This window comes from Syngnathus typhle, linkage group LG12 (genome assembly GCF_033458585.1).
Source record: "Syngnathus typhle isolate RoL2023-S1 ecotype Sweden linkage group LG12, RoL_Styp_1.0, whole genome shotgun sequence".
NCBI lineage: Eukaryota > Metazoa > Chordata > Actinopteri > Syngnathiformes > Syngnathidae > Syngnathus > Syngnathus typhle.
Genome location: NC_083749.1, coordinates 12,086,416 through 12,113,100, shown reverse-complemented (window position 1 = coordinate 12,113,100; position 26,685 = coordinate 12,086,416). Strand labels below are relative to the sequence as shown.

The following is a 26,685-nucleotide window of genomic DNA, read 5'->3' as shown; positions in this document are numbered from 1 at the left end:
CTTTTGGTTGTTGTTTTGTTTTTCTTCCCACAGGCATTTTTCTATGACCCTCCCCGCCAGTTTCAGAGGAAAAAACACAACTCGACCAGATTATGAACACCAAAACTCCAACCTCTACGCAATCTCTGGTTTGATATTCAACATCTCCCAGAAATTTAAACTGGATTAAACCGAGTCCATTATTATTGTTCGTCAAACTTTTCAGATTAATTAATAATTACAGGTGTAACGATTCATCGATACACATCGATTAATCGATATAATGCTCTACGATTTATTGGCATCGATGCCAAACGTAAACATCGATTTATATCGCCGTGTTTGACCTCGGACATTAGACGCGACTTTACTTTGAAATCCAGTTCATTGTTGCTTGCTTCCTCTTTCCGGAAGCAGTGCGCGGCGTGTTGTGTTGTGAGCAGAGCAGGCACGTGAAAGGGGAGTCGACAACTAGTACGCGGCTCCTGGGCTGGTGCTATGGCTAGTGTCCAAAAAGACGAGGAAATTTGCTCCCCTTTAGGCTTCAAGTCATTCGTTTGGAAGCACTTTGGATTCCAAAGAAAAGATGGCTCAACGGACAAGTGAACAGTGAACACGAGCACACAGCAGTCCGGACAGTGCGGGACTGCTGTGTGCTCGTGTTCACTGAGACTTGGTTGACAGTCAACATTCCGGACTCTGCCGTACATCTGGAGCGGCTATCGTGCTATTGGGCGGACCGGGCCATTGTACAAGGAGGAAAATCTCGTGGAGGTGGAATATGCGTCTACATCCATGACTAATGGTGCCGGGACTCTGTAGTGGTATGCAAGCACTGCTCGCCACTGGCAGAGTTTGTGATCATTAAGTGCCGTCCTTTTTACCTGCCAAGGGAATTTACGGCGATTCTGCTGGTCGCGGTTTACATCCCGCCTTCCAACATCGAAGGCGACGGGATTGCGGCTCTTAGTGAACTGTACCAGGCTGTCAGTGAACAACAGAGCGCACCCTGACGGTTTCACCATCTTCGCTGGGGATTTTAATCATGCTTATCTGAAGTCTGTTTTTCCGAGGCTTCACCAGCATGTTAATTTTCCTACGCGTGGCGACAGCTTCCTGGACCTGGTCTACTCTTCGCATAAAGGAGCTTTCAAAGCCGCCCCCCTCCCCCATCTTGGCTTTTCTGACCATATCACTGTTATGCTTTTGCCCGCATACAGACAAATGGTGAGAGCATCCAGACCGGTTCGAAAGCGGGTACGGGTGTGGCCTGAGAGTGCCTCTGATGCGCTTCGTCACTGCTTTGTCTCTACTGACTGGGACATGTTTAGGAGGGCTGCCACTTGCGACGATCGGACAGACATTGAGGAGTATACTGACTCTGTTTCTTTCTACATCAGGAAGTGCATTGATGATGTGACTCACTCAAAATCCATCGTCACTCGGGCTAACCGGAAGCCATGGCTGACAGGGGCTGTAATCAGGCTGCTGAGGGCCAGGGACAAAGCCTTTAGAGCGGGGGATGAGGCTGGCTTGAGGACTGCGAGGGCCGACCTGTCCCGGGGCATCAAAGAAGCAAAGAGGGCGTTCTCTTGCAAAATTACCGCCCACTTCAAGGACAGCAGGGACGCACGGAGCCTTTGGCAGGGCATTCAGACCATCACAGACTACAAGCCCGCACCGCAGAGCTGTGAAGGGGACGTCCGTCTGCTCAATGACCTTAACGATTTCTTTGCTCGCTTCGACGCTCAGAACAGCACTTGCCCGCTGAAGGCCACTCCCCCTTCACACGAGCTGCCCCTGTGCCTCTCCGACGACAGCGTGAGGAGGGCGCTTGCCGCTATCAACATCCGTAAGGCGGCGGGCCCTGACAACATCCCGGGTCGTGCGCTGAAGGACTGCGCTGGTGAGCTGACGGATGTCTTCACGGACATCTTTAACACTTCCCTGCAGCAGGCCATCGTCCAGTCATGTTTCAAAGCTGCCACCATCGTACCTGTGCCGAAGAAACCCGCTCGTCCTGCTTCAATGACTACCGCCCCGTGGCACTTACGCCCATCATCATGAAGTGCTTTGAGCGGCTTGTCTTGGAGCACATCCGATCCGTTCTCCCCCCCACCATTGACCCCTTCCAGTTTGCGTACCGAGCCAAACGGTCCTCTGAGGATGCCATCTGCTCTGCCCTCCACTCAGCCCTCACCCACCTGGAGAAAAGGGACTCGTATGTGAGATTGCTGTTTGTGGACTTCAGTTCTGCCTTAAACACCATTGTGCCACAACGCCTCATCAGCAAACTTGACACGCTGGGCCTCAGTACCTACCTCTGCAACTGGCTACTGGACTTCCTCTGTCAGAGGCCACAGGTGGTACGTGTTGGCGACAAAATCTCTGCCAGCATCACGCTGAGCACGGGGGCCCCCCAAGGCTGCGTGCTCAGTCCGCTGCTCTTCACCCTCTTGACGCACGACTGCACTGCAACCTACAGCGACAACCGCATAGTGAAGTTTGCTGACGACACGACTCTGGTGGGTCTCATCACCAAGGGAGACGAGACTCAATACAGGCTGGAGGTTGACCTTCTGACCACGTGGTGCAGGGACAACAACCTCCTGCTGAACGTCGACAAGACCAAGGAGATTGTTGTGGACTTCCGGAAGAGTCACACCCAACACCTACCGCTGACCATCGACGGTGCTTTGGTGGAGAGAGTGAGCAGCGCCAAGTTCCTGGGGGTGCACATCAGTGAGGATCTCTCCTGGTCCACCAACACCGCATCACTGGCAAAGAAAGCCCAGCGCCGCCTGTACTTCCTGCGGAAACTCAGGCGAGCGAGCGCTCCTCCGGCCGTCATGACTACATTTTACCGCGGCACCATTGAGAGCGTCCTCTCCAGCTGTATTGCTGTTTGGGGTGGCGGCTGCACTGACTACAACTTGAAGGCCCTGCAGCGCATAGTGAACACGGCTGGTAAGATTATTGGTGCTTCACTCCCCTCCTTGAAGGACATTTACACCTCCCATCTCACCCGCAAGGCGATCACGATTGTGAGACATGTGAGTCACCCCGCTCACTCTTTGTTTGAGCTTCTGCCCTCTGGGAAGAGGTACAGGAGCCTGCGCTCCCGCACCACCAGACTCTCCAACAGCTTCATACTCCAGGCTGTTAGGATCCTGAACTCGCCCCCCTTTTCTGCGTAGCGTCCTGTACTTTGCGCTATGCTTACTGTCTGCTGTACGCACACTGGCTCAGTTTTGCTCCTCTTATTTATTGGGTTATTTGTTTATCGTTTATTCATCACTCATTTTGTTCATTTATTATTTATTAGTTATTGTTTGTGCCTTCTTGTTTTTTTTTGTGTCGTCTACTTGTATGTTTATCGTGTACTGTGTCTCGTCACCGTGGGATGGAGGAAACGGAATTTCGGTTTCTTTGTGTGTCTTGACATATGAAGGGATTGACAATAAAGCTGACTTTGAACTTTGAAGACACGTGCAGTTTGTAAATCCTGCCATGCGGTGATCAAATATTCAGGGACCACAAATCTCGACCGCACATTTAAAGAAAAAACACGACATCAAAGTTCAGTGTTAAAATAAGCACTGTGTATACTACAATACTCTTGTAATTTCCTTAATAAAGAGTTTGCAGTACCTTGTTGATTTTGCGTATGAATTGTTATAAATCAGGATATTGTTCTATATTTTTTATTTAAAAAAATAAATAATATTGATTGTAGAGCACTATATCGTGATGTATCTTGAATGAATCACAGCAGGCTTTAAGATATCTGCAAATATCGTATCGTGATTCTTTGTATCGATATGATATCGTATCGTGACAAAACCCCTATTGATAATGGATAAAAACATGCATGGTAGGCAGCTTGACCACTCCAAGGCATCAGTTTTTTTCATATTTCCTTTGCCACATAAGCGCTATCAAAATCTGAATTTCCTTTATTACCATAGTCAGTGAAGGAGTTCACAAACTAGGAATTCTTGCCGCAGGAAGAACTTCCTCTGCTGGACCTTCTTGATGAGTGAGCAGATGGTCGGTTCTCAATTCAAGTCCTGGGTGATGGTGGTGCCCAGGAAGTGGAAAGAGTCCACAATGAGGATTGGGGAATTTGTGAGGGCAAGAGGAGCTGGTCGGACTGTGACTTCCCTGAAGTCCACGATCATCCCCACTCCAGGTTGTTGATTCAGCACCAGGACACCAGCTGGTGCTCCTCTTTCCTGCAGGCAGACTCATTAACGTCGGAGATTAGATCAGTTTAACAAACTGGTGGCTGAAGGTGCAGCTGTTCGTGTACAGAAAGGAGAGCCAAAGGGAAAGGACACAGCTCTGGTTGGATCTGATCCTGATCGTCCGAGTGTCCATGACAGTTGTCCCCACCCGCATGTGCTGTTTCCAGTACATCGGGAAGCAATCCTGGGATGATGGTGTTAAAGGCAGAACTGAAGTCCACAAACAGGCGTAGTTTCCTCAGGAGTCCAGATGCTGTAGGATGAAATGGATGGCCTGTTGACTGTAGGCAAACTGCAGCGGGTCCAGGAGAAGGGCAGTAATGGCTTGAGGTGCAGAACGAAACGCTCAAAGGAATTCATGACTACAGACATCAGCACCACTAGCCTGTAGTCATTTAGTCCTTAGATCCTTGGTTTCTTGGGAGCAGGAACAATGGTGTAGGCTTTGAAACAGACATGAACATTGTTTGACTTCAGTGAGGTGTTAAAAATGTCCGTAAAGACAGGAGACAGTTTGCCGTCAATGTCGAGGTGTAAGGAGAAACATCATCAGGGCTTGCAGCTTTGCAGGAGTTCACCTTTGGGAACTGTCTGGGCAAGTCCTGTTCCAGGATGCAGAGGGCACAGGGGTTGAGGAAGGGGTGTATCTGTGTTGTCCTTTGATGAAGTGACCTCAATAGTGTGGGGAGAGGAGGGGGTGACTGAAGAGTCCAGTTAGATCAGTGGTTCTTCCCTGGGTTTGATGGAACCCTAGGGGCTCGGTGAGTCGGCCTCAGGGGTTCGGCAGAGCCTCCATTGCGAAGGTCCAAACACAACTGATTTATCTTGTAAATTCGTGATAGCGTACATCTGAACTGCTCTTGCAATGGCACACTGATTTGCAAGTACCGTATTCTTTGGACTATAAGTCGCACAAGCCATAAAATGCATAATAAAGAAGAAAAAAACATATGTGGTATTTTTGGAAGAACTTTATTTGACAAAGTAAAACGCCCAAAACAAACATGAGTAGGCAACAACAGGCTAAACGATACAGGATGCTAACGTTACACAAACACAAACAAGGAGCTGAGAACGTGCCTGACGTGACATTAACAGTTATTCAAATAACTATAACATGAATAACATTTATCAAAGCATCTGTCTCTCCAAATCATTAAATCCATCGAAATCTTCGTCCTTTGTGTAAACCACGGTGCTTCTGACCCCAGAAGCGTGTGCGGCGCGCCGTTGACGTCAGTTGCAGTTAAAGTTATATATATATACTATATATAAACTATATTTCAAATAACTTCGAATCATTAAATCTATCAAAATCTTCATCCTCTGTGTCACTTAAAAAACAAAACGCTGCTGACAATACATCTGAAACAAATGATTACAACAATATATTCGAGAGAAAAACCATGTTATTTTGTCTCATTCAAATCATGCAAAAACTGTCTATCACATTTTAATATCTGAACATTTAAATATGTAAACTAAAGTGCAATCACATTTGTAAATGATTGACTTCTGGTTTTTGAAATGTAAATAAAACAATCTACTGTGATAAAACAACAAAATTGCAATAACTGCATTACCCATCAAAGTGAAGTCTAACTGTAACTGTAGTCTTGAAACAAATCTGAATAAGGAAAAACATTGCAATAAAATAATGCAAACTGGTTTAAACTTGAGACTAGCTGAGATCTGTTATGTCAGAACATTACTCCTCACAAACATCCAGTGCTCAGTGTCGCTGTCCTCGTACGCACACACCCTCCTGTCGAGCTCTTGAAAGTGGCCGCTCTGAGGACCACGGAAAGCTTTTCTCTGATTGTGAGCATTTTTTAGGCGATCTTCTTGAGCTCTCCGTCTCCGTACATTACACATCCATTTCACAGCCGCTTTGCAATTCTTTGAAGACGCTGCCTCATTTATCACCATCATCTTGAAGTTTGCATCATAACTTCTCCTCAGCTGGCCGATCTTCCACCCACTTTTCTCCAGATTGTCGCTACGTTTCTCCATTTTTTGTTATCTCTTCTCTTATTTTCTTCTCTTTTCTTTCTTACCTTTATTTTTCTTCTTCGTGATACCGCTATTTTTATTCTTCGAGACAGGGGTTCGCTTTGACCTGGGGAGTTAAGTTCAGCATTCGCTTTAAAGATATCTGGCGGCATCTAGCGTTGTGAATGGGTATAATGTCTAGACCCCGAATGTAAGACGACCCGCACTTTTTCAGTCTTATTTCAATGCAAAAAACACCGTCTTATACGATAGATTGTAGCCTTACCAAAATACCAGGCAAGTTGCGAGTTTGGTCACCGGCTCTTTATTTCACAAAACAAGAGCTCAGCATACGAGCCAACACACGGTGTGTGCTCTTCCGAAGCGCCCCGGATCGGATGTGAGTTCATGCATTGTGTTGGTTTTGTTCTTTGAACAAGGTGATGATCATGCACGGCTCATCTTGTGCACCAGTATAAACACAACAAATTATACATACCTGCAAATCAGTGTGACTTATGCTGTTGCCTTTGCGAGACTAGTTCAGATATGAGTCATCACGAATTTACATGATACATCAGGTGTATTCGGAATACCTGAGACGGACTCACCTTGGGTTAGGTCGAACCCAGTTTAAGAACCACTGCTCTAGACCCTGCGGACTTCTTTTTGGCCCTCGGAATCACTAAAAGACCAGCGTTGTGCGAACGAAGGTTTCGGGATGGAACGTAAGGTACAACTAGGTCGACAAGATAGGAAGGTGCTAAGCCCTGTAATGTTTTATAGGTTAGTAAGAGAACCTTTAAGTCGCATCTTAAATGGACCGGGAGCCAATACAAGTTGGCTAGTATCGGGGAAAAATTATCAAACTTTCTCGTCCTTGTGATCAGTCTCGCCGCAGCATTTTGTACCAACTGTAAACTTTTAATACGAGACTTTGGAAGACCAGAGAATATTACGTTACAGTAATCAAGGTGCGATGTAACAAACGCATGTACGTATAATAATTTCTGCATCACAAGTTGAAAGAATCGGACAAATCTTAGGAATATTACGGAGGTGAAAAAACATAGTTCTAGTTATGTTCTTAATGCGTTTTTGAAAGGAGAGAGTTTGGTCAAATATAACGAGATTGGTTACAGTATCACTTTGGATGATAACACTTTTATCCGCATTTACAGTGGTTTCTTTAAATAGGAGGTGATAATGAGCAGAACCAATTATCAACATCGGTTTTATCTGGGTTAAGACGTAGGAAATTGAGAGACATCCATTGTTTAATCACAGCAAAACACGCCTCAGGATTACATCAATCCCACGGATTTGTCATGTATAATTGAGTGCAATCCACATAACAATGAAAGCTAATGTTATATTTACGTACAATATCCCCAAGCGGAATCATATTAATACTAAACAGTATAGGTCAGAGTACCGATCCCTGCGGGACACCACACGTAACATTAAGGAGCTCAGAGGTTGTGTTGCCATGGACATAGTAATACGCGGTGGGTCCTCGGAGAGATAAGAACTAAACCAACAAAGTTCTGACCCCGAAATACCAACGCAGGTTTTAAGGCGCTCTAATAACATGTTGTGATCGACAGTGTGGAAGGCAGCACTAAGGTCGAGTCATAATAGTACCGATGAAGTGTTTGAGTCCATGGCTAAGAGGAGATCCTTGGTCACTTCAGCAAGAGCTGTCTCAGTAGAGTGGTTAGCTCTAAAACTAGACTGAAACGGTTAAGATCAGCGACCATGTAATCATTAAACTGCTGCGCTACGACTTTTTCAAGAATTTTTGCAATGAGCGCGAGATTTGAAACTGGCCTATAATTACTAAGGCGGGCCGGGTCAAGGTTTGGTCGCTTAAGTAATGGTTTAATAATAGAGGTCTTAAAGGCTGTTGGCATACTTGCCAGAGGAAACAGACAGATTAATTATTTTTAAGCCGTACGGTCCTAAAATTGGCCCGAATATAAGACGACCCTGACACTCAAGACTAAAGTTTGAAAAAGGTTTGAGAGTTTGAAAAGTTTGAAAGGACTTTTTGAACACCAAATTAAATTTTTATACAGAAAATGATTACATCTGAAACAAAGATTATGACAATACATTCGAGAGAAAAAGCATGTTATTTTGCCACATTCAAATCATGCAAAAACTCTATCACATCTTAATATCTGAACATATAAATATGTAAACTAAAGTGCAATCACATTTGTAAATGAATGGCTCCTGGTTTTTGAAATGTAGATAAACCACAAACTACTGTGATAAAACAACAAAATTGCAATAACTGCATTAACCATCAAAGTGAAGTCTAACTGTAGTCTTGAAACAAATCAGAATAAGGAAAAACATTGCAATAAAATAATGCAAACTGCTACCGCTATTGTTGGGGAGCCTGAGGGTGGGCTCGGATGGTTATTTTCTTTTCGCCCCCGGGTGTCGGTCAGAACACAAAAGGGAAGACTTGGTTCAGTTTTGATTGCTTTACTGAATTATTGGCAAAAAAGTAACAGGCACTGTGGCTCGTAGGGGCATACAGGCAAACTGGCAAAAGGGTATAGGCACACGTTTGGTTGGAAGGATGTGAGAGCAGGTGTGTGGAGTGTACATGAGTGAGTCTTTGAGTGTGTGAATGTTATTCTTGTGTGTGTGATTATTGTATGAAGCGTGTGTGGGGCGTGTGTGTGTCTCTGTGTGTGTGTGTGTGTGTGTGTGTGTGTGTGTGTGCGTGCGTGCGTGCGTGCGTGCGTGCGTGCGTGCGTGCGTGCGTGCGTGCGTGCGTGCGTGTGCGGTTCTGTAATAGACAGAAATACACCACGTAAGTCAACGCTCAACTTCTGACGTCACACAACAATAGGCGCACATTACATAACTAACTGCGCGTAACGGTTCCGCTATACTAAATAACCATAAATGAAATACTCTCGGCAACACACCAAACATAAGTCATCGAGACAACAAAATACATGTGCAGGTGACCATTAGTCGTAACGGCTGTAGTTATGCGTGTACGCTGCTCGTACGATGGGAGGCAAACCTAAAGGAGCGCGCCGGACCTGACAATCAAACGACGCGCACACGAAGCAAACCGCAATCGGACAAACGGCACAACAGTGGACAGTAGTAACAATGACATGTATATACTCACTTTCAATCAGACGCACACGATCACAGCAACATACTCAGTCGATACCAGCAACCTATAACTTACCGCTGCGCACAAGTGAATGGGTATAATGTCTAGACCCCGAATGTAAGACGACCTCCACTTCTTCAGTCTTATTTCAATTAAAAAAACATCGTCTTATATTTGGGCCAATTCGGTATTTAACGAGTTTCCCTGGAAGTGGGTCGAGTAAGCAAGTTGTCTGTTTAGCCATGCTAACCAATTGTGTAAGACTTTCAAGGGATACGTTTTTAAAATTTGAGAGGAATATCACGTAATTGTCAGCTTCCGTAATCGCCGGTCTTGACTGAGCGTTTTGAACTGTCACAATGATCTCATTCCTAATGGATTGAAGCAAAAAAAATAATGAACTCATCGGCTAGGTAGGGGGGAGCCTATCGGAGGTCGGCTGCCGTTGCGTTAACTTTGCCACGATATCGGATAAGTATTTAGGATTGTTTTTATTGAGACCAATAATTCGAGAGAAATAGTTTTTGCTGAAACAAGCGTGTTAGGGTGATGCTCACTCTAACTTATTTTGCAAGAACCACACGGAGACAAGTTAGTCGTTTTGGGCACCTGCAGGCGGAGAGTTCACTCGTCGCTGTGCTTACAGCGATGGTCGAATGAAGTCTGACTCTCGCTTCCCACAAGAGCGTCTTTATTACAAGAAAAAGGGTGGGGGTGACAGTGGACTGAATAGACAAGTTAAAGCCCTTGACCTCTAGATTAGCAGAGCAGGGGATGTTTTACGACATTGTGTAGGATGGGACAAGCTAGGTTATTTATTACTGGTTACACACATTCCAACATAATCATACGATCAAGATAGTTTTAGAAAACCCTGCCACATATCCCTCCTGTTTTATCATATGATTATGTGAACCCGATCAACCAAACACAAGGAAGAAAATATAAAGAAGAATAGTAAAAATAAAAAAAAAACACTAACAAAAAAAGATCAATAAAAAACAGAGATGACAGCGGACGGGCTGGGGAACGTGTAGGGTGAAACATGACAAAAACAAGAATGATAGCAATAACTTCCAGTGAAGATGAGGTTTTCCCTCAATACTTCAGTTCAAACTTATTGTGTGATCTAAAAACCTGCTGGCCGATGTTAAATCGCAGGAAAAGTCTCATACGGTCCCTCTGCCTTAGGCGACCAGAATGCTATCAATAAGAAAATGAAAATAAAGCCATGATCCGTTCTGAATGAAGCAGGTCCCGTCCAATGGTGCAGCCATGTTGGCAGGAGAGGCCTTACGCCTTGAAGTGGCTCTCCCATTCTGGCACACAGCGGTGATGTCCAAAGCTCCCATCCAGTTTCCTCCTGGAGAGCAGTAGTTGTTAATGCATTCGTGGGTCATGTTTTCTTGGATGAAACACGTGTAGTCCATTCCAGGTAGCGTTCTGGTTTAGGCCACTTGTGGCATCTGTCGTCCTCCAACAGTCACATTGGGATTAATCCTAAAGAGTTTGATCACAGATTCATTCCTGCGAGTCCAGGGCGGTAGGGGTAGCGTCACTGACTGTGACAGCACAGTGTTGATATCCAACTCCTCCCATGGATGCCATACATTTCGCTTCAGTGACATTCATTGCTTTGGCCTCCAAGTGAACTTGTGTGGAGCAAGGGGAGTTTTTGAACACACACATAACATCCCACCTGTGTGTGCGCTCTCACAGTGACCTTCACATACCGGTACCAAGCGTTGGTTTCGTATGGGTTTCTGGGGTCTCATGACCAGTCCTCAAAGTTCTCATCGTGTGACCATCGTTTCCCACGGTCAACATTATCACTTGGTCTGTTCAGATGTGTCCATAGACCATAGCATGCTCCAACCACAACGCAGCAGAGGATCCACCTGGCATGTGGAGCCCCGTTGCTACTAGGATGACAGGAACACCGAGACATACCCCCGCCTAGTGGAGTTGGGATCGTTGTTCGCAGACTTCGCCACCGTCCCGAAATGAGGGGTCCAGCACTCCTTGTAGCTTGCATTGGCTAAGGTGAATCCAGCTGGGTCGTTCAGCGATCTTCACTGCGGAGGGGGGTAGTCAGCAAGACTTGGAATGGTCCCTCCCTCCCACCATGGCTGGCCCAGTTCTTTCCTTTGATGACCCTGATGTGGACCCAGTCTCCTGGATTGATGGGGTTGTCGACCTGTGAGGAGGAAAGATCAGGCGGCAGTAAATTTGCATTGGACATATCTTTCGGTTTGAGGGACCTGATCATATAATCTGCCAAGGACTGTTCTTCATCTGCCCTTTGCAACTCTTGTAGTCAATTGTCAGCCCTTTTTAACGAGGCAGATAGGAGTGTTTGAAAGAAGGGTTTGAGCACTTCCTAATGATTCCTCCTAACCAAAGACCGTTCATGACAGGCGCTTTCCCATTTATTGCCTCCTGTCTTAAAGGAGATTCCCTTATCCATGCCGTCTTCTTCCTAACACGTTCGCACCCACACAGGTTGTACACATAAACGCACACACCGAACGGCGAGCGCGCACCCAAGGCTCAGACAAACGACAACAGCCTGACACAACTTTACAGAGATTACGCGCGAACACAGAACACAGACAAAGGGATTCTACACATCTCTCATGTAGCTTCTTTTGATAGAACCTCCTATTGGTAACTGTATAGCGGACTGTTCTGCATATAATCCCTTACTCAACTCCCTTGCTTCTACTTTTCCATGTCGGTGCAGTCGTAAGTGATCCCTATTGCAGTCATTGTCTTGTTAACTGTCGCCTTGTGCGACTCCTATGCATGATTGTGTGAAAGTCAAAAATTGAACGTATCCAACTTTCTGACCACCCAAACTCCACTGTGGTGGAACGAACTTACTATTTTATTGAGTAGGTACATTGAGCAACCTAGCTTCCTCTTGACTGAATTCACTTTAGTCCAAGTGTCCTATTCTAAAATTTATCTAACTCAATTTCTACTTCTTATGCCTGATGAGCCAAAACATCAGATCTCTCTCTTGTTTCCTACCGTTTTAGCCTATTTGTCCTATCCAAATCTGTTCAGTCTCCGATTATGATGCTTTTCTCTGTGGCTTTACGCATTATTTAATTATTATTATTATTATTATTTTTAACAAATCTCCTCAGTTCTGTCAAACTCAGTGCACAATGAAGCTCCTGTCCACTTTGACTCAAGCCCCACCAAGTTTAGCCACGCCACAGCAAGGAGTGCGATTTGGCCGTCGGCCACTTCATGTCCATGTGTCTTCTGCTGCAAGTTGGTGTTCTTTTGTTGTTGCTTCAGAGCCAACCCATCCATCACTCTCGATGTCGTCTTTCCTTCGGAGTGTACTTGTCCCCCTCCAAGTACAACAACAGTCTTTCTTTGTCCTTGCCAAAGGCCAAAGGTGCCTCAAAGCCAGGCACCGTTTTGTAGACGTCCATGGCTGCAGGCAGAGTCTCGGGATCGAGTTTCAGGGATCCTGGCACTGAGAGTGACAGACTGAGACATCAAACTTGTAACCAAATGTAGCTGCTGCCATCAATTCGCTAGTAACGTTTGTTTACCAAACTTCAAATTCTCCTAGTAACAGCAATCTCGTCTTTATATTGTAAGTCCTGCAACTCATCCTATTTTCTGAGCTACGTTCTGTCTATAGTTCCAATTTAATGAGACAGTACATTGTCTTCAGTATCATTATTCAAAATTAACTCGAGGTCTGCGTTCCACATCTAGCCCTGATCTATGTCTTGACCTCTCAAACGTTATTACCTGTGTCATGCTTGCTCAAAAATGTGACTTAGAATATGGTGTTGAGAACTTCCAATCTCCCTGATCAAATTGGATCCCGCTTCTTAGCTCTTCTTTCTCATGCTCCTGTTAGCCTGCAACTGTCCAAATTAATAATGTTGTTTTCTTTTAACTGTCTTTCTGTTGAACCTCTAAATCTCTCTTGTTGCTAACCTATCTGCACCAGGAAGGGTCTTAAAGAAAGGACCAACAGATTACTCCCAATATCTCCTCATTATTTATGAGTTAGCCTCCCTTTCCTCACTCGGGTGCATATCTTGTCAGTTGTTAATGGAAACCAGATGTCTCGTGCCAATGAGATCATGGACCAAGGCCCAAACAATCCCGCACGAACCTGACCCGAAACATGACCCGGTCACACTTAGGCTTACTAGTGAGATATACATTGCATGATACCAGAATATAATTTTACCACAGTATGACACTAAATGTATTAGAAAATCCATATGTCGTAAAGGTTTGTATTATTACTATCTTCCACTATTTGTCCTATTCACTCCCTCCTTCTGAGGCTTGGCAACGACCATGCCTCACACCTTGACAAACGTTTTGGGAGAATGTGTTCTTTACTACATATGATTCCATCATTTAATTTGACTTTCTTTCCAAAACGCTTCTCAATTTCCCAGTTCACACATCTTCTGCATGTGTTACTGGTTCTCCAGTTTTTTCTGTAGTTAATCATTAATCCAAAAGCTATGTTTTACATTTTAGCATTCAACTTACTGAAAACTACTCTTTCAGCAAAGTCGCTCTACTAATTTTCCATAGTAGTCGCCAACAGCTTCAACCATTCAACCTGTATTTTCCTATCATTCAAGGCAATCATTCATCAATGCTCATTTGCATCTCACACACAGTCTCCAAAAAGGAGTCTTTCCATCACATTGGTCTCAATTCATCCAAGATCACCACACAACATTCATATACCATTTTCAACTCAAGGTTCCTGATAGAACAATCCACCAATCCAAAAAAAACTCAACTCATAAAAACTACTGGCAAATTAATCTGAATTTTTCTTTGCTTTTAGATTTAACGAACCCAATTTCTCAGATTTAGCTCGCATATAGCAATTTGTATAATTTTATAACACCATCAATCAATTATTCCTATTAAATGTAGCATTGCAATGTCTTAAATTCACAATTTTGCTTCTTCCAATTCCTGAAAGCATGTTCTGTCGGTTTTTTTTTTTCAAATTTCTCATGAGGGCTCGACACTTAACATGCACTAGTGTGGATCACTTTCTGCTCGCAAACACATTTCTCTCTTTTCCTCTCATTTTTATCTTTCCAAATCGTTTCTGTTCTGCGGTGCAAATTGGATAGACCACAGTCTAGCAAATCTCTTTACACTAAAAGTTTAGCCAATCTTCATCATTTTAACACACATGCACAGCTCTCGCGCGTGTAGGGCAGGTCCCAGCACCAATGATTCGTCACAGGCTGGCCATTTCCTGTGGTCGATCATGAGCTGGTCCCTCCCACGTACACGAGGACAGTACATTCTAATTTTTCATTTATCTTCTAGAAGCAAGTTGCATTTATTTACCACTTGATTTGCAAATTTTAACTTTAGTGTACACACACAATTTGATCTCTGGTCATTTGTCATTGGGCATACAAACAGCATTGTCATACTTCTTGCATGAACAGGAGCTCTAATAATCCAAAAAATGTTCCAATAATCTGACAATGACATGTTTTGCTGTCATATGGGCATCTATTCTTTCTTTCTCTGTATTAGCATGAGGGGTCAAAGGAGAGGAAGCTTGTCATGCTGTAAATGTGACTTTTCCTCTGCCTCTTCCTCTGCCCCTTGACTGGCACCGCTTTTTTTTTCTAAAACACTCTCTTGACCAGTGTCCACGTTTCCCATAGTTCCAACAGTTGTCAGAATCTGATGGGGGTTCTGAATTATGTGGTGGCCTTCGGCCTTGTTGGTCTCTAACTCTTCCTCTGCCCCTTTGGGAACTTTGGAAGATGACCGTTGTATCTTCATCTAGATCACTACCATCATCATCTAGATGAAATACATCAGAACATTTGCCTTTTTGGATCACTTTTTTAGCATGTCTGGCCCACTGCATAGTCGTTGTATACAAGTTTTGCACACGAGCGGAATGCCTCTCTTGCTCTTCTGCTTGAGCTGCGGCTGGAGCCGTGGCCGGGACAGTGCGCCTGCGCACTGTGGCCTCATTGTCTTCCGGCCTGACAAACATAGTCGCAGCACTTTTCAACTTTCTGTCTTTTGGATTTATTCTCTTCTCACTTGTGAAGCTTTCAACCACAGTCTAGCACAATTCAACTCTCTCTCTTTTCTTTTTCCACTTCAGCATGTATTACATACAATCAAGAAATCTACTCGCCATGAACTCATCTCCTTCAAAAGCTAGAGATTTATCGTTCCTTTTTCTCATCTTAATTTTAGTTTTTCCAGTGTTTTTTTTTTTCAATCTCTTTATTTTCTTTGAGGATCCTCAGTGCAGGTTTAAATTGACTTTCTAACAAATTACTAGCCTGTGTTATTGCCGTCAATCAATGCTAGAACTGCTATTTTGCCAATTTATCCTACCAGTCACTCTCAATCACACAAACTCCAGCGCTTTTTATTTTTAGGCCTATCCAGGATGGGTGTAAAACCCTTCCAAACAGCTTGGAAAAACGGACAAAAATAATAATCGACGCCCTTCTTCAATTGAGAAAAAAAAAACACAGTTTTTTTCTTAGCCCGTTCTTTCCACTGGGACAAGAATCCCAGCTGTTTCTTAGCTTGGAAAAACCAAAGCCGTATCTCGTGCACCTTTAATTTTTTACGCGTTTCATAGCTCGGACAAACCAAAGCCGTATCTCATAGCTCGGACAAACCAAAGCCGTACCTCATAGCTCGGACAAACCAAAGCCGTATCTCATAGCTTGGACAAACCAAAGCCGTATCAGCGCTTTTTAAAAAAAAAAACATATTATACTTTTTTTTTAACTTACGTGTCTCCTGGTTCGTTGCATTGCCGGGTCCCGTCAAACCACCTCTGTCAGACGAAGGCAGACCTAACATGCTGGCCCAGCGAAGAAGTTCTCTTCCCAGGACTTTCTTTTCCAGGTCCTCCTAATGGACGCTGGCTTGTCGACAATGCAGCACGTCTTCCTCCGTCAGTCAGATGGCGGGTATGAGGGTCCCGGGTTTCGGCACCAAAATGTTAGGGTGATGCTCACTCTAACTGTTAGGTTTATATCGCTGACTGAATAAGTGAATAGAAGAGCAACAGCAAACAAACCACAAGTGAGACAGAATATTAAGTCTTTTCTCGCAAGGAGTGCACTACAGATAGCTTGAGACAATCTCTACACACTGAATATCTGTAGGCACTCCCGCTCTTTTTATTTGGATTTGCCCTACCCACAGTGTGAGACATAACCACTAAAAGGGGGAGGAAACCATGTGGGCTTTGTCTCGTAAGCAAAAATTACTAGGTGTTTACATACTGATAAGAACATCTGGGAAGAGGAGTTTGAGTGGACTGGATACAGGAGAAAAAACCTTTGACCTCTAGTTAAAACATAGCAAGGGAAGTTTTACGACATTGTGTAGGATGCAACAAGCTAAGTTATTTATTACTGGTTATATACATTCCAACCTAATCCTACGATCAAGATAGTTGGGAAACCCTGACTTTAATGGTCACTTGGAGGTTCATCTGGGGTGCAGGACAGCAATGAAGCATGTTGTCTAACAAAGTGGTCTTTGTTAGAAAGGAACTGTCCTTCTGTGGTACATCATAAAAACAGCAAGGCCAAACAGCAAGCATATATTGCAGTAATATTGCAGTAAGGCATTGATTAGAGAACGCATGATAACATATATATACATTTTTCTAACACTAACTTATTTTGCAAGAACCACACGGAGACAAGTTAGTCGTTTTGGGCACCTGCAGGCGGAGAGTTCACTCGTCGCTGTGCTTACAGCGATGGTCGAATGAAGTCTGACTCTCGCTTCCCACAAGAGCATCTTTATTACAAGAAAAAGGGTGGGGGTGACAGTGGACTGAATAGACAAGTTAAAGCCCTTGACCTCTAGATTAGCAGAGCAGGGGATGTTTTACGACATTGTGTAGGATGGGACAAGCTAGGTTATTTATTACTGGTTACACACATTCCAACATAATCATACGCTCAAGATAGTTTTAGAAAACCCTGACAAAGCGCTTTGTATTTGAGGCTGTCACACCATACATGATGGAAAACCTCAAGTTTAGTTAGACGCCATTTGCGCTCAAGCTTTCTACATAATTGTTAAGCGTACACGTATCATCCCTGAACGACGCGAAGCTGTGGGATCAGACCACACACTTGGGTTTGCAGTACACACACGCTCAATGCTCAATGTCTGATCCCAACCGATTAGTTGAGTAATTTTAACCATGCTAAAATCCTGGGTAATTGTCTTTAGCTTGTGCGAAGGTTAGCAGTGGGGTGGATAGCGAGGCGTGGCGACGTTGAGGAGGTAGCTTCCCGGAAAAGGTGCAGCAACTCCCGTCATTGCTGCAGACCCAGCTCCCCCAACCTGGTACCTTGGCAGGGCTGGGAAAAGCGTCTCCTGCGTGACTTCAGTACAAGTTATCTGCAAGCCTACAGTTCCAATTACCGTATTTTCACGATCATGAGGTGCTTCGGGTTAAAAGGGACAGACTAAATTACGGGGTCTATTTTGTATTTAATCCACACATAGGGCGCACCGCATTATAGGGCGCATGCATGCCATTATTTACAGTAAACCAAAAAAAACATCATGGGAGCAAGAAAGTGAGTTCGGTTGTACAAACCGCATTCGGTTGAAGTTGGGAAATTGTGTAAAATGTAAATAAAAACAAAATGCAATGATTTGAAAACCCTTTTCAACTTATATTCAATTGAATATACTACAAAGACACCATATTTAATGCTCAAACTCATAAACTTTATTTGATTTTTCAAATAAGAATTAACTTAGAATTTTATTGCTGCAACACATGCAGTTGAAGTTGGCAAAGGGCATGTTTACCACTTCGTTACATCAACTTTCCTTTTAATAACACTCTGAGGAGTGTGATTCCCCTGTAATTGGAACACACCCTCCGGTCCCCTTTCTTAAAGAGGGGAACCACCACCCCAGTCTGCCAATCCAGAGGCACTGTCCACGCAATGTTGTAGAGGCGTGTCAGCCATGACAGCCCCACAACATCCAGAGCCTTTAAGACAGTGGTCCCCAAACTACCAGAGACAGAAAAAAATGCTAAACAATACCAGACCCCCTGAACAATACCAGAGACGGGGAAAAAATGCTAAGCAATACCAGAGACGGATAAAAAAATGCTACTACGACCTCACTTTGCCCCAGTACGTTTTTACCCTTATGGCCACCCTTAACCCAGTCATAGAACGTGAAAGAACGGAATAATGGCAAAAAGGTTGAGAGAAAAATTGATTCCGAATGCAGGGTATTTAACCCTCAGTGGACACTTTTTTTTTTTGTTCAATTAAAAAAAAAAGACTGCTTGTCTCATCTGTCAAGAGATGGTGGCGGTATTCAAGGAATACAACCTGCACTGACATTATGAATCCCATCACAAAGACAAATACGCCAGCTTGCAACGCCAAATGCAAGCAGAAAAGTCCTGAAAGGGGGATCCTTCCATCTGTGGTCCCTTCTCAAGGTTTCCCATTTTTCCCCTAGTAGGGTTTTCTTTTTAGTTTTTCCTTGCCCTTTTGGGAGTTTAAGATCAGGAAATGCTTTGAGAATAATTGTCAATTGTTTGTCTATGTGAAGCCCTTTGAGACTGCTTGTGATTTAGGGCTATACAAATAAAGTTGACTTGACACCGCGGAGCTTCTTATTTTTATTCGTGGAGTTACCGCAAACTTTGAGATGTGCGAGGAGCTGGCATCCCTACAACGCCTGAAAGGCACTACGACTGGGGAGGATATTTTCGACAAACCATGCAACAGTCGGATCTGGACTGGGCAAAGGTTGCCAGCGTCACGACTGACGGGGCCCCAAGTATGGTGGGCGCGTCTCGGGGTTTAATAGGACGCATGAGCCGGGAGATGAAAGAATGGGGTCTCAAGCAAAGTTGAACATTTACCTAGGATTGTGCACGGCACAGCATAACTTTCTTTCTGTTAAGAACCCACTGAGGGTTATTTGATTCTTTATCGAGTTCATAAATAGTGTTATTGGCCTATATATTTTCCGCGTTATTTTATTCTGTGAAGAACCCAGAGAGGGCTATTTTATCTCAGAAAGGGTTATTAATATTTGGATATGTGTGGTGCGCTGGAGTGTCAGCATGTTTTCTGGAAAACACTAAATGATTACATTTAGGGACACCTGTGATTGTCACACTTTTTCTGTTAGAAACTGACCCCCATCAGAGAAGGGAAAAGTTATGCGGCCCTCATTGGAAAAAGTTTGGGGGCCCCTGCTTTAAGAACTCCGGGCGAATCTCATCCAACCCTAAGCCCTGCCACCAAGGAGTTTTTTAACTACCTCAGTGACTTTGACCCCAGAAATTGGAGAGTCCGCCTCAGTCTCCAGGCCCTGCTTCCACAATGGAAGGCATGTAGGTGGAATTGAGGAGGTCTTCGAAGTATTCTTCCCACCGACTCACGACGTCCCGAGTCGAGGTCAGCAGCACGCCATCCCCACTGTAAATAGTGTTGACGTTGCGCTGCTTCCCCTCCTGAGATGCCGATTTCCTCGAAGCCATCCGGAAGTCATTCTCCATGGCCTCGCCAAACTCCTCCCACGCCCGGGTTTTTGCCTCAGCAACCACCGAAGCCGCGTTCCGCTTGGCCATCCGGTACCTGTCAGCTGCCTCTGGAGTCCCACAGGCCAAAACGGCCCGATAGGACTCCTTCTTCAGCTTGATGGCATCCCTTACCGTCAGTGTCCACCAGCGGGTTCGGGGATTGCCGCCACGACAGGCACCAACGACCTTACGGCCACAGCTCCGGTCGGCCGCCTCAACAATGGAGGGGCGGAACATGGTCCACTCGGATTCAGTGTCCCCTGCCTCCCCCCGGACGTGGGAAAAGCTCTGCCGGAGGTGGGAGTTGAAGCTCTTCCTGACAGGGGATTCTGCCAGACGTTCCCAGCAGACCTTCACAGAGCATTTGGGTCTGCAAGGTCGGCCCGGCATCTTCCCCCACCATCGGAGCCAACCCACCACCAGGTGGTGATCAGTTGACAGCTCTGCCCGTCTCTTTGCCCGAGTGTCCAAAACACGCCGCCGCAAATCCGATGACACGACTACAAATTTGATCATCGGACTGCGGCCTAGCGTGTCCTAGTGCCAAGTGCACACATGGACACCCTTATGTTTGAACATGGTGTTCATTATAGAAAATCCGTGTCGAGCACAGAAGTCCAATAATAGAACACCGCTCGGGTTCAGATCGGGGGGGGGGCGTTCCTCCCAATCACGCCCTTCCAGGTCTCACTGTCATTGCCCACGTGAGCATTGAAGTTACCCAGTAGAACGATGGAGTCCCCAGAAGGAGCGCTCTCCAGCACTTCCTCCAGGGATCCCAAGAAGGATGGGTACTCTGAGCTGCCGTTTGGTGCATAGACACAAACAACAGTCAGGACCCTTCCCCCCACCCGAAGGCGGGGGGGAGCCTACCCTCTTGTTCACCGGGGTGAACCCCAATGTGCAGGCGCCCAGCTGGGGGGCAATAAGTATACCCTCACCTGCTCGACGCCTCTCACTGTGGGCAACTCCAGAGTGGAAAAGAGTCCAGCTCCTCTCGAGAAGGCTTGTACCGGAACCCAAACTGTGTGTGGAGGCAAGTCTGACTATGTCTAGTCTGAACTTTTTTGCCTCGCACACCAGCTCAGGCTCCTTTCCAGCCGGAGAGGTGACATTCCATATCCTAAGAGCCAGCTTCTGCAGCCGAGGATCGAACCACCAAGGTCCATGCCTTTGGCCGCCGCCCAGCTTACACTGCACCTGACCCCTTTGGCCCCTCCCACAGGTGGTGAGCCCATGGGAAGGGGGACCCACGTTTCCTTTTCGGGCTGTGCCCGGCCAGGCCCCATGGGCGAAGGCCCGGCCACCAGACGCTCGCCTTCAAGCCCCGCCTCCAGGCCTGGCTCCAGAGGGGGGCCCCGGTGACCCGCGTCCGAGCGAGGGAAAACAAAATCCATTTATGTTTTTCTTCATAAGGGGCTTGTGTGAGCCGTGCTTTGTCTGGCCCCTCACCTAGGACCCATTTGCCATGGGTGACCCTACCACGGGCATGAAGCCCCAGACAACTCCTAGGATCATAAGGGCACGCAAACGCCTCCACCACGATAAGGTGACGACTCACGGAGGGGACACAACGTCCAGTGTTTCCAAAAACAATTTAAAAAGTGGAGTCATCAGACCACAAAACACTTTTCCATTGTGCATCAGTCCATTTTACATGAGCTCGGGCCCAGAGAACCCGGCGGCGTTTCATAAACGGCTTTTGCTTTGCATGCTAGAGTTTTAACCCGCACTTAGTGATGTAGAGACGAATTGTATTTACTGAGAGTGGTTTTCGGAAGTTTTCCTGAGCCCATTTGGTTATATCTTTTACACACTCATGTCGGTTTTTAAGGTAGTGCCGTCTGAGGGATCGAATGTCACGGTCATTGAGTCTTGGTTTCCGGCCGTGGCGCTTACGTGTAGTGATTTCACCAGAACCTCTGAACCTTTTGATGATATTATGGACCGTAGATGTTGAAATCGCTAAATTCCTTGCAATTTTGCTTTGAGAAAGGTTGTTCTTAAACTGTTGAACTATTTTCTCACGCAGTTGTGGACAAAGTGGTGAACCTCGCCCCATCCTTGCTTGTGAATGACTGAACATGTCTTCATATTACGCCTGTATATTACGGAAGCCACACAAAACAACTTTACAGATTTTTGAATTTGGTCCACACAAAAGGCGCACCTTATTAAAAGGCGCACCTTTGTTTTTGGAGAAAATTAAAGGCTTTTAAGTCCGCCTTATGGTCGTGAAAAACGTAAACGTAATTGGCCGACTATTTAATTAGTCGCACCATACTCTTTTTACTCTCTCCATTGCACAAAGTTATGATGTAGTAGTGCGAAAGCTAAATATAATTTCTGTGTCTTTTAGCAATGGATGGAGTGCCCTTCATCATCTCCGAGAAGTTTTCATGTGCCTCATCAGAAGTAAGTTTTGAGAATCCTTTCCAGTGCTAATAATATTTTTTATACATGCAAAAAACACTGTTTCCACACCACAAGGCGCACTGGATTATAAGGCGCACCCTCATTTAACTTTTTATTTTAGAAATTATTTCATATATAGGGCACACCGGATTAAAAGGCGCATAAAATAGAAGCTATACTGCAACAAACTGAGGTTGACTAGGGTTGCGGTATGCATCCACTAGCCAATAACCAATGATCCCTCTGTAAACAATCGCGTTTCTCAAACTATCTCCTATAAAATGATCGGAACTGACTAAAGTTCGATCTAACACATTGGTAGTGCTTTCCCTTCCGTATCAATCCGTAAATTTACTCAAAGCATTAAGGGAGCAGCCTATTTTGAAATGAAATAGCCTTGTCCGTATAGCAGCTATCATTATAGCATTAGCTACCCGCAAACTCCCATGAGCCTCAGCTCGCAGACTCCCATGAGCCTCAGCAAAGTGTCGTGGCAGCCCCCTGTAAACAATCACGTTTCTCAAACTCTCCCATAAAAGTGATCGGAACCGACTAAAGACTGATTTAACACATGCAGCATGTTTATGATTCCGTTGGATATTGATCCGTAAACGTACTTGAAAACATTAACGGAACAACCTATTTTGAAATGAAAAAGCCTCGCAGGTAACACAGCTATTCATTCACGCCCCCTGACCACGGTTGCCGTAATGCTGGGAAGTGATGCGACCTTGTAATTTACTAGTCGTACTAAAACGTACTGAAACATTTTGGCAGAGCGTTGTGTACAACCAGTATGGATCAACATATTCATCAATTGATCCATATATAAGGCGCTCTGCATTATCAGGCATACTGTGGTTTATTGAGTAGATTTTAAGTATTTAAGTGCGCCTAATAGTGCGGAAAATACGTTAGTATTCTTGTGTAAAGTCGTGCAAAAATCAGGACATTCTAGAAACCTTTTTTTTCGTCAAGTTTATTTATATATCCCATAATCACAAACAAGTCTCAAAGGCTTCACATAGCCAATGTTGATAATTATTCTCAACATCCCCTGATCTTAACTCCCAGGAGGGCAAGGAAAAACTCACGAAACCCCAACTGGGGGAAAATGAGAAACCTTGAGAAGGGACCACAAATGGGAGGATTCCCCTTCCAGGATGACCAGGCTGCAATGGATGCAGAGTGGGCAACATTGAACACACAATATAAAACAATCCAAAGAAAAAGTAGATGTCCATAGTCAAAATGAAGAGCTGCAGGAAGATTCCCTCACTTCTCATGGTAGTGTCTGCAAAGGGGTAGATCGCCTCAGATTCCTCGTCCTGATTAGTTGATGTGGAATCCAGACCGCTATTTTCAGTGTCACCTAACCCAAACCCAATGAAAACAAATATGTCTGAGGCCTTCAGACCTGACTGAGGCCTTCAAAAGAATATTGTAAGGTTATGAGTGAGGTGAACGGTAAATAATTACAGAAAATAAAAATGCATTCAAAAATAAATGAATGACTAATGTCTGCATTTGGGTCCTCAATCCCACACGTCATGACAAAAAGGCCCTTGGGCTTCAGCCCAGTCGAGCCCTAAAACGGTAAAAGTTAAAAAAAACTAAGAGTAAATAAGTGGCAGATGTGTACTGACCATGAATTGAAATGTGATTGGTTATTTCTGAACACACCCACATCTCATGGTTATTTCTGAACACACCCACGTCTCACTTACAGTATAGGAAGGTGTGCACAATTAATATTTCATATTTTTATTTTTCTTAAAGATTTTTAAAATTATTTTAAAATGGTTTGTCTCATTTTTTTTAATTAAGATGACAAAAGCTTAGTGTTTTAAACGTGACTGTAAATATTCATATTTACTGTATGTCTTAAAAAGTGGGCTGTAATTTGTGTGCATTCGACTCCTGCTGTTTTGTTTATTTCTATACATGTTAGGTCATATAGAATTGTTCAGGTACTAAATGGTAGGAAGAAACACATGATAGTCTGGTCTGATTCTCGTGTACAAATATTACTGCTTAACATTACCGTATTTTCCGGACTATAAATCGCTCCGGATTACAAATTGCACTAGCCATAACATCTAAATCAGTTTTAATTGATTGACCAAGTTTGTGCATGCCAAACAGGGAATTTGACTCAGGTTGATCTCAGCCTCTGTACAACATTTAAGTGACTAACAACATTCAGGTAACTAATAACATTTAAGTGACGAGAACAGGATGTTATTGCACAGTGATGACTTTGAGTCTCTGTGTGGTGAGAGTTCATTAGAGCGACAGCCTGGAGGAAGAAGCTGTCTGTGTCTGCTGGTTTTGGCGTACAACGCTCTGTAATGCCGTCCAGAGGCATGCATAATAAAGAAGAAAAAAAACATAAGTTGCACCAGAGTACAAGTCACATTTTTGGGGGAACTTTATTTGACAAAATCCAACATCAAGAAAAGACAACAGGCTAAACGATACGGTATGCTAATGTTACATAAACAGAAACAAGGAACTGAGAACGTGCCTGACATAACATATTAACAGTTATTCAGATAACTATAACATAAATAACAAGTTTATCAAACCATCCATGTGACTTCAAATCATTAAATCCATCGAAATCTTCATCCTTTGTGTCACTTATAAACAACGCCGCGCTGACTCCGGGGGTACGTGCGGGGCTGACGTCGGACTCATTGTCAGTTGCGGTTCAAAATATTCCACAGGCCTATATAACTATATATAAACTATGTGTCAAATAACTATAACGTAAATAACAATTGTATCTAACCACCCCTGTCACTCCAAATCATTGAATCCATCAAAATCTTCATCCTCTGTGTCACTTAAAAAAACGCCACTGCTGACTCCGGAAGTACATGCAGTGCTGACGTCGGACTCATCGTCAGTTGCTGTTCCAATTATTCCTCAGGCCTGTATAACTATATGTAAACTATATATCAAATAACTATAACATAAATAAGTTTATCCAACCGTCCGTGTCACTCCAGATCATTAAATCCATCGAAATCTTCATCCTCTGTGTCACTTATAAACAACTCCGCTGACTCCGGAAGTCAGTGGATGGTGGAAGTCAGTGGATCTCAGACTCATCGTCAGTTGCAATTCCACACGCCTAGAGCGCCCCCATGCAGTTTAAAGTGAAAATAACATGTGAAGTGATAAACGACTAGGATGTAAGTAATGTGTTAATGATCAAGTAATAATGTAATAATAATTTCACATATAAGTCGCGCCTGATTTATAAGTCGCACCCCGGTGCTAATTATGAAGAAAACTGCGACTAATAGTCCAAAATTATGGTATATTATTTGTAGAGATGTTTCACAATACTGCATGTTTAACTTGTTCTCAAAACATTGTCTTTCTGTTAAATTGCAGCGGATGGATCTCATCGGGATTACGATCAAAACATTGGCTGAAATTGAGAAAGAAGTGAGTATTTAAAGCACATTGAGTTAATTGAAATGTAAAAAAAAAAAGACTTTTGATTAGCAGCATGAGAGTTGATAAATCGACATCTCTACTTAATTCCGTCATTTGTGGATCTTCGAACCAGTTTGGCTTGCTGGGTGAACCTTTAAATGTGGGTGTTCCCTGTACATGCATTCTACATTTGAGCACTTTTCCTGTTGTGCGCTCCAGAAATTTCGCACCTCTTGGCGGTAAAAATATCATATTGCCCATTTTGAGTCATTTCACATCTTAGACAAATGATGCATGGTAACAGCCCCAGCGGCTGACTGTGACAGTGTGGGGCATATACGCTCACCTCCTGCCCAACAGCCATAATGTGTCCATATTACATTATGCCGACGGATGGCCAAATGTTGCCATACTTCCTTCCTTCCTTCCTTCCTTCCTTCCTTCCTTCCATATATATGTATGCGGGTGCCTCTACTTATAAATTTAATTCGTTCCATGATCGGGTTGTAAGTGGAAAGGTTTGTAAGTTGAAACAATGTTTCCCATCGGAATCAATCGATGTAGAAACAAATAAATACACACAAACCTTTACACTGCTAACATGAACAGGGAATGCCTGAGCAAAGGAGACGGGGGGGTTTCGGAAGTAGAAATATGGTTCCTAAGTAGATGTAATAAATTTGCGAGGCTCCAGTTCATACCTCAAAAAGTTCATAAGTATAAGCATAAGTTGAGGTACCACTGTATTTGTCAGGAAAATCACAGTTACCGTTTTTTTCCATGTATAATGCGCAAAATGTAACTAATTTATTGTCCTAAAATCTGGGGTGCGCATTATACATGGGTAC

The 26,685-nt window shown here is 44.2% G+C and overlaps 1 protein-coding gene across 12 annotated transcripts in view; it reads left to right on the top strand.

The window, feature by feature from the left end:
- mvb12ba (multivesicular body subunit 12Ba) overlaps nt 1–26,685 on the top strand; it is a 106,871-nt gene that overhangs the window by 75,636 nt on the left and 4,550 nt on the right. For all 12 annotated transcript variants that reach the window (XM_061293905.1, XM_061293900.1, XM_061293903.1 and 9 more), the window contains 3 exons: nt 34–128; nt 22,332–22,387; nt 25,793–25,846. In XM_061293905.1, coding sequence (XP_061149889.1) covers nt 34–128; nt 22,332–22,387; nt 25,793–25,846 — 205 coding nt within the window. The remainder of the gene's footprint in view (nt 1–33; nt 129–22,331; nt 22,388–25,792; nt 25,847–26,685) is intronic.